This window comes from Mycetomoellerius zeteki, unplaced genomic scaffold, assembly GCF_001594055.1.
Source record: "Mycetomoellerius zeteki isolate Tzet28-1 unplaced genomic scaffold, Tzet1.0 scaffold690, whole genome shotgun sequence".
Taxonomy (NCBI): Eukaryota; Metazoa; Arthropoda; class Insecta; order Hymenoptera; family Formicidae; genus Mycetomoellerius; species Mycetomoellerius zeteki.
In genome coordinates this window covers 259,775-268,984 of record NW_017257709.1, presented here as the reverse complement: position 1 = coordinate 268,984, position 9,210 = coordinate 259,775, and the positions used below count along the sequence as shown (strand labels likewise).

The 9,210-nt window shown below is 35.2% G+C and overlaps 1 protein-coding gene across 3 annotated transcripts in view; it reads left to right on the top strand.

Moving 5' to 3' along the window:
• The window catches only part of Mitofilin (inner membrane mitochondrial protein mitofilin), a 41,592-nt gene extending 33,334 nt beyond the window's left edge, over positions 1–8,258 (top strand). For 2 of the 3 annotated variants that reach the window (XM_018457939.1, XM_018457938.1), the window contains 3 exons: positions 1,133–1,236; positions 1,988–2,175; positions 7,931–8,257. In XM_018457939.1, the coding sequence (XP_018313441.1) occupies positions 1,133–1,236; positions 1,988–2,175; positions 7,931–8,141 (503 nt within the window). In that variant the 3' untranslated portion in view covers positions 8,142–8,257. Of the gene's footprint in view, positions 1–1,132; positions 1,237–1,987; positions 2,176–7,930 lie in introns of all 3 variants that reach the window. The other variant, XM_018457937.1, reaches the window with a different exon arrangement.
• The last annotated feature ends 952 nt before the right edge of the window (positions 8,259–9,210 follow it).

Genomic DNA, 9,210 nt, shown 5'->3' with positions numbered 1-9,210 from the left:
TTATATATATATATATATATAAAGAGTGGGGGGAGGAAAGAAAATCTTGCTGCATACAATCTTTCGATACTTGCAATTGTCAATTTAAAATACAAGCGTTATTAAGTTTCATCAAGGTCTAATTTGAAGCTGCAACCGTGCGAAAAAGAATATTATTCCGGCTTTTAGAGTATAGCACTTTTAATTGCTCGATCGCCCGCCGCCGCGTTCCAGCAATTCGTGTTCCGTTTCGGGGACGGCTTTCGTTTCGAACCGTTAATGAAAAGCCTAGAACAATAGAGATGAAGTCTCTCTCTCTCTCTCTCTCTCTCTCTCTCTCTCTCTCTCTCTCTCTCATTATCTCTCAAAACGTGCGTATATGTGAGCCACAACCCACCAAGTTGATAAGAGCGGAGCAAGGTAAACCGCGGAAGAAAGTACCATCGAAGATTTACTGCTTAATCGGAAGCGAGTAAAACCGGAACCTTCATAAAAGCTGTACGGTGGGCTTCAAAAGAGCTCGTGTCGACCTGATGGAGCGCCGCACATATGTTCATTAATTATGCCCCTACCGCGCCCTTAATTGCGCCAAGTGTCTATAAATTTTTTCCTGAGCGCTTTCATCATTTTTTTAAATCTTTCACTATGAAATCGCCTTCGTAATTTTCAATTTTCACTGAAACTCAATCAACGATTACACTACGGAAGCGCGAAGTTCAATCGATGACTGCCATGCTCAAACCCCTTTCATAAATGTGCAATTATCTGACGTTAAAACATCTTTTATAAACTTATTGTATATATACATATTATTTGCGATAAATACGAACCGCAACTTGAAACATGTATCATAACACGTTGTAGACGCAGTGTAAACAATACATTCAATGAGGGAAAAACGTAACCAGAATGTTGTGGAAGCGGTGACCACAAAGCAAATTGGACCATAGCATAAATTTGGTTATACATACGAATTAACATTTACATGCTGATTAATTTTGTTCGCCGAAATTCTCGATATGTCGGCCGGATGAATGAACGACGTACGAAAAATGGACGTCAATTGATACTTCAATTAATTAAACAGAGAGCCATAGAAAGCCGCCGTACATTCATTCGCGTCAATTCAGTTTTACGTTTCCTTTGATTCTAGCGAAGGAGGATCCACTGGTTCGCGCTGCTATCCAAACCATTCCCGAGGAGGCGGCTAAGAGAGGCGTGTTCCCAGAGGATACCCTCCGCGAAAGGTTCCTCAAGGTAATTACCGCACATCTCACATTCTTTAGAATTAGACTGCCTATTTTTACGAGATGATCTTTGAGATTGTTAGTACGCGATTTAAATCGACAAGCGAATAAACGTTAGAATTTTATATTGCGTCTTATAATATAAAAAAATATACTTTGTGCATTTTGTTTACACTATACATTAATTTTATTTTGTATTATTTGTTGATAGGGATATTTAGATATTGTATCATTTGTTAATACATACTTACCTTTTTACTTAAAAAATGATATAACTAGAAAAAATGTAATTTTTGAGTTATTATCATGAATGAGTTAGGTAAACATTACTTTATTAACTATCAAAAGTAAATTAATTTCTCATAAAAAATTTTCAGAATTGTCACAAAAAAGGTATTTAAAAAAATCATCAGAATAGTTACAACTAAAAAAAGATAGTTTTTTAACAAGTTATGAACGGCATTTGGTCACATTAAGAATATATTCTTTTTGCCGATATTATTTGATTAGTCAAGTGGAAAAATAGTTTTTTCTCTTTTCTGAGAAATTTAATTTGTTGTGTTACTTTTAAAGTAAAGGAGCGATATTAAATTTAGTTAAATTTATTGCGTCTTAATGATGTAATAAATTACTTACGGCGACATTATCATTTTTCAGAGTTTCTCTTTCCATTTACAACTTTTTTATGGCTCAAATGAAATTCTTTTATGTAAATGATAATATCAATTTTTGAAAATGGTTCGCTCGTTGTACATTACTAGGTAGAGAGCGTGGCGAGAAGATTAGCCATGGTGCCTGAAGGCGGTGCAGCCCTGCCTATATATCTTCTTAGCTATCTTCAAAGTTTCTTGATCATCAAAACGGCCAATCCAATTCCGAAAAGGGAGCTCGAAGACGAGCCAATCGACGTAGACTCGTTGAATACGTACGACATACTCCAACGTGCCAGGTAAGAATTCTCGTAAATTATCAAAGATTCCCTCATATCTTCAAAGATAAAGAGATCAAATGAATTTATTGTGCGCGAAGAAACTTGAGATCGTGCCGGATTATAAACGAAGCGAAATACTTTCCCCAATATCCGTTTTATCGAAAATTGATTGCCTGCATTCCTTCTTGCAAATTTCACGATCTTGTGAAGTTTACGAAAACAGTACGGGTTACGAAAGTAAACAACGATGGCATAAAATTGTCGATGCTGGACAACGATAAAATTTATTGTGTCGCCGATTAAATGTACTTTTATTGTACTCGTAACTCGAACGGCAATTTCCGCGTCACGCAAGACGCTTCGTCTCTCTTTCTCTTGTTCGCTCGATCCTGGGTTGACCCTATAAATTATCCTTACGAGACCCTAAGGACTGGGTAGAGCAATATATCCGGCTAGCCATCAACGAGGCGGGAAAGACGAAAACACCTGCCGTAATACCCGCCACGTACACTTTGACAAAGAACATCGCCATTTACTACTCGTCAGGTTATCCCCGGCAAAATCCGCTAGCAAGCCGTTTTACCGACTTATCTTTTCGTTTTTCTCGTACCAGCAGCCCTTTGGTTTCTGGCCCTTATGAAAGGTGCCCTCGATTTATTCTGCGTAACACTAAATAAAAATAAGCATACGTATGCCCCGTGGGGCACACACATGTATTGCAGCTCGCTTAAATTTATTTTTTCAAGGAAAAATATTATGTATCCAATAAAAGCATTACAAACGTGTTTCATTAATATCTACAACGTTAAATATTTACGCGAAAAATGGAACGTGTGAAAACGCTCGAAACTGTACATTGTAAAAAAAGGTATGCGAAATTGCATAAATAATATGTGCAAAAATTGCATAATTTTTAGTGGAAATATATAAAATTATACTAAAAAGTTTTTACTAAAACAATTAATACTTTTACTTTTAATTATAAATATTTATCTATATTAGACGAAAAATTACAATAATAATATTCTATAATGTTTATGTAAATGTGCTTTTCATAATATTACATTACATAATGGTGATATTAGTATATCGCTATTATATTTGCATTTTTATGTTCATAGATACCACAGCTTAAGAAAAATTGTAATTTGTCGGTGAATTATTACGTAAATATTCTATAAACTTACATAATATCATCTATAAACTTTAATTTGTAAATTTATTTTTGTAAATTGTTTAACTAAAAAACAATTTTATATTTGTAAGTTGTAATTTACGTGTATAAATATTCATCTTTAATAATGGATCTCAAGATTATTCACTATATTCTCTTATAATTTTATTCATTTTGTAATTTTACATAAAATTTTTTACAGTTTAGATCCGTGAGAGAATTCAACGTTAAAGTTTTATTTTGACGATAGAATTTCTGTACGGCTGTGAAAACGCTTTGGCACGATATCAGATATTTGAACGGTTTCACGTACAAAAATCTGCGAGAGCAGTGGCTCGTGTTTTTATCCATACGAAAAATTCATTGCTCGATCGTGTCTTAACCGCAGTGTAGAATGTCAAGTGCTTGGGAAACGCTACATCCAAACGAAGGGAATCTTTAAAACAGCTGTTATGCTACAGCATAGAATGCTGGAGAAGCAATCGGCTAGTGTCTCTCACACGCTACGAAGCGATAGATTTACATACTTAAGAGCACTTACTCGCGCTCGTTGTGACTCGCGAAGTGTCGGCTGTCTACTGCAAAAGAAAATGGACTCTCCGCTCTAACTTTCCCGGCAGTTTATATTTCCTTTTTTCCTTTCTTTCTCTCTTATCTACACGCGTCGCTACTCTTCGTGCTTTCCTCTATGAATTAAAATTGCATTATTCAGGATATTTTCCGAATGGATTGCGAAAGAAAGAGGAAAAATGTCAAAGTTCATTATCGATGCGTAAAATATATTTTTGCGAAGCGCATATATGGTGAGAAAAAAATCGTAATTTCTCGAATAGATAGTGTTCGATCGTCATCTGCGAAATTAAATGTAATTTATTGAGTTAATAGTTGACGTCTTTGCATACTCATAACATTTTAATATATATAATGTCGTAATTTTACAGAGCAGAATTTGCAGCGACACGTGCTGTTTTAATCAAAGCTTTTCCACGAAACAATTCGAGTTGTATTCTTCCCTCGCCGCTCATAAAAGGCGTGAGCGATATCCTGATGAATACTTAATTATTCTATCAAGACTACTTTATTTTCTTCTGTAACACAAAGTGGCATCTCATGCAAAATAAGTTGATATTGTCGCACGATAGACATTATACGAATGGCATTCAGCGACCTGAATAAATATGTTGTTAATGCGAATGACACATTTTATCAGCGGATAAATTTCAGGTCGATCTCTACGATAAATCGAAATAAGTTACGCCGATATAAGTTGCACCTTTAAAATTGCCAATATGTGCAACATATATAGCTCGCGCGACACGTTCATCGTCCATGAACGAACACGTGCCGGACGTGAGCCTTCTGAATTTTTAATTTCGGGGCGCACTGCGGTATGCACGCTCTTTCAACGTCCGCGAGTAAAATTCGCGAGCTCCCGAGGAGTGTCCTGCAGAGTGTCCTGCAGAGTGTCCTGCAGAGTAGATTGATATATACCCCATAACAGATTTCACGAATTTGAAAGTGACGTTATTGTCTTGATTTTAGTAAATGATTTAGTAAATGAATATTTGATGAATACGCGTTTTAATCTCCAACTTTCATTCGATTAGTTGGAAGCACGCGCGATTGTAGTTGCCTTATGTATTAATTAACTATTTAATAACCTTCATTTTATTTCGAGAGCAATCGAAAGTCAATTTTCTTCCTTAACACTAAAAGTATATTTTTACTAAAAAGATTAGGCGAATAAATTGCTATAATAATAAAGTTTGTTTACTATAATAATAATTTTTTGTTGAAGTATCTAAAATGTTAGAATGTTAAAACTTTTTGCAGCATTGCTTGATATTCCCAATTATTTTGATAAACAATCCAACAAAATTATTTTCAGATCTGTATCTGGCTAAATTTTCAGATACTTCAGAAAAAATTGTTTTTTTCCATGACGAAAAACTGAATATTTTATTAGTATAAAGCATATGATTTATTGAAAAATAAAAAAATTTCAGAATACTATTTTAGAATACAAAAAATATAATAAGTATTACTCTAAAAAATAGAATATATAACCGCTAGATACTTCTAGTGATAAATCAACGAATCAGGAAAGTGGATATTTTTAAATGAGCTATATTTGTCGAAAAGTTTGACTTAAATGTTGATTAAAACTGAAGTTGAAACTGAAAGTTTTCTCTCTTTACTTTGAAATAAATGAATAAAATTTTCTTAAATTAATAAAAGCTTTAAATTTCTTATACAAGAGAAGCTTCTTTGTTAAGAAAAAAAAAAGAAAACATTAGATAGGCTGAAGAATTTGTAGATAAACGGAAATATGGGATGGACTATTTGTTTTATATGAGCGTTTAATTAAAATTATTACACTGAGAAAAAAATGCTGTTGATTCAATTAAAAGTCTGTATTACGAGCTATCACTAGTATAAGTGATTAATTTATGTATATTTTTATTGACATAAAGACATAAATTATTATTTTAATAATCAAGGCCTTTATGTCAATAAAAATATATATGAATTAATTACTTATGTTAGTGACAGCCCGTAATATAAATTTTAATTGAATCAACAGCATTTTTTTCTCAGTGTACGAGAAGTTCATATCGCGCACTACTACAACCGGACCGATCGGTGTAAAGAAAACTAAAGCTTATCTGCGATCTATAGCAAAGGAACATACAAAAATGAAAGATTTTCTTAATAGATCTTGAGGATTGTTCGCTCGTCTTAGTGAAGGCCAAGCGGGAAAGTTCTTACAGAACGATATTGCCGAATATGAAATCCAAAAGCAGCAAGAAACTTCAGTATCCACGATCGTTGCGCGTCCGTGCCTCGAATTAGGCCACGTGGACTACGTTCGAATCGCTCTCAAGATACCGAAGAGATGGATAAACGTTCCACATTGCGCCGCACCGTACCGCACTGCGTCCCATTTCACGTAGCTATTCCATAGGATCTGTCGTAATGAGAAGATAGGCACTATAGCATCCGACGTACGTCGGAATGTCCGTGACGTCAGTTGATCCTCTGGTTTTCTTTGAAAGCCAGAAGATCCTCTAGTTTTCTCTATAATCTCAGCAATAACTTGATGTGCGATCGAGCAAGATCCGATAATAGACAGTTAATTTTTAACATTATAATGCTTACTAGCATCAATAAAATTAAATCGATTATCACTCTAATAGTGTAATATATTTTCATAAAAAAACTGTGTTTTAAGATTGCATAGTAATCGGTAATTTATTTATCAAAACTATAAAAGTGAGATAGAAAATTTACAAAGTTTATTATTAGGTATAAGATGCTCACTTAATGATCAAATATATTAACATTTATTTATTTTGTATTATACAGCACAGTTAATATTTACTTATTAAATTAGCAAAAGATTAAAATATATATTTAGAATTAGAAGAACATGATTAGGTTCAAATAATTTATTCCTATTTGAGAATATATTAATTATCGTAATATTTTTTGTCTTTTATAAATTATCGTTGCTCTTCTAATCGTTTTGTCATTAAATCATAAACAGAATAAACAGCTACATTGCGATTTAGGAACGATGATATTGCGGTGTAATGAAAAAGAAAATGTTTCTCAATTGTACGTTTATTTAGAAATCCTTTCGTATCCTTTAAAAACACTGAAAATTTTTTCTCTCTTCCTTAATCTACCAGATAAATCGGCATACACAGCATTAATCTCACTTTACCGTATCTGAAGCGGTATAATCTGTGTAAAGTTCTCAGTCGATGTTCTATCCTGCATGCGGTTTTCTCTTGGAGAACTCAGCGTTGCTGCACCAGGAGAAAAGCGACATCCGCTGGATATCACCAACTTAATCCTAAGCCGGTGAATAAACGTTTCCCTTGAATGAACGAACGAACAAATGACTCGTGGGGGATACTAGTTTGAACGTTCGGTCAGAAGATTTTAACAAAGCGTAGCTTCTCTCTCTCTCTCTCTCTCTCTTCTCTCTCTCTCTCCAAATCAACGTTTTCTCCTTTTGGAAAATCATGCCCGATAGTGCGGCTTCCGGCTACCGGATGTCACCAACTATTCTGTCGTGAGTGCCTTTCGCCAAACTATCGCGCAATCTCTCCAGCATTCCTTTGAAAACGAGAGAGGAAGAGAAGGAAGGAGGAGGAGGAGAAGAAAGAGAGGAATACGTTCTCGTCTGTCTCTAAACTTTGGAATGAAGTGGCCAGCAATCGGTTGAACTCGTGAATAACTATAGAGAAATCGGCCAACAAATCTTCCACGCTGATTGCTTCCCGCAAATTGCGAATCGCGACCGCTCGTTGCTTGCGAAGCATTCAATTATATCGAATTAACAAATCAATATGAATTTATCCAGAGATATTACATTTATTAAACTTCATCGATTAAAAAAAATGAATAACACTAACAAGCGAAAAAGGCTATATTTGATTAAGGCGGATCTTGGTGTCTGATCATATTTTTGCGTGAATTTTTTCAATTTTCAATTTAAGCGGACTGCAAGGATATTCCAAAGATGAAATTATTTGACGAGAACCGCTTTACTGCAGCTTTAAACATATCGCATCTAACTGTTTGTTTCAGATATTGGTTGGATCGCGGCGATTTTAAAATGACCCTGAGATACATGAATCTACTCAAGGGTGCGCCCAGAAGCGTCGCTAGTGACTGGATGAACGAGACTAGGATCCTGCTGGAAACGCAGCAGGCAGTCGACACTCTGCTGGCGTACGCAGGTGCGACCGGTCTCGTATATCTCGGCGCCGGCGATCCCGCAAAGGTCAGTACGCACTAAGTTATAACCCCTTAAACAAGCAGTGCGATTAGATACGCTCTCGATGGGCCTGCCACATTGAGAAATGCGTATGGACCAAATGGGTTTCCGGTAATTAATAGCTAGCCGCGGGAGCTCTCCGATACCGGGCAATAACTCACTTATTAAACGATGTTTTCATATGATACAGATTCTGCATAGCTTTTCTGTATGACAGCTGTTGCAGACCGGATTAATTATATTTGTTTGTTGCCGAAGCAATTTATTTATTGCATTGTGTATGGTAATTACGAATAAGCAGAATATCTTTTTTCAGCTAAATATAATCATTTTTTAGAAAGCATTTTATGTTATATATTGATTAATTTATGCATTTACTCGATGTTATTGTTTCTTATGAACGCAAGTTAATTACAGAAATTACTTTCTTACCGGAGCAAGACTAGTAATCTTTTTTTATATAATTTTTTGGATATTTGGAACATCTGTTTTTCAAATTGTGTCGTGATAAAACAATTTGGAAATTGGTTTCGTATTCAGTGTTCAAAAACTACGAGAAATGACTCTCGTTCTGTTTTTTTTCCAACAGTGTTACCAATGTAGTACTCTATGTACAAAAGAGCGTTTACAGTAATTGGAGGTGAATCCGTGAGCGTCCCTTGATTTTTAGAAAACTGTCCCGAACCACGAGATGGGGGCATCCATAGAAGAACGGGGGAGGGATGACAGAGGGGAACAGGCAGAGACGGAGTTAATCGATGACAGTGAAGAAAATGAAGAAACGAAGAACACAGAGATATCGCTGCCAGCCTTGTATAGTCACTTTTCTAGCAATTAAAAAATAGGAATATCGTGTGCCGGGAGAGGCAAATACAGTGAGGCGTTTTTCTTTTCCATCCTGACATTGATCTTTGCACGTAAATACACTTCGCGCGTATTAAGATACTGCCTTCTAGATACGATTTAAATTTTTCAGTAGGAAGTGAAATATATACATGAAGAGAATTTTAAATACCTCGGATAGATTTTGAGAGTGCTGTCAAACGAAACGATGATATGAAATTGCGGATTATTTTATCTGATAATATTT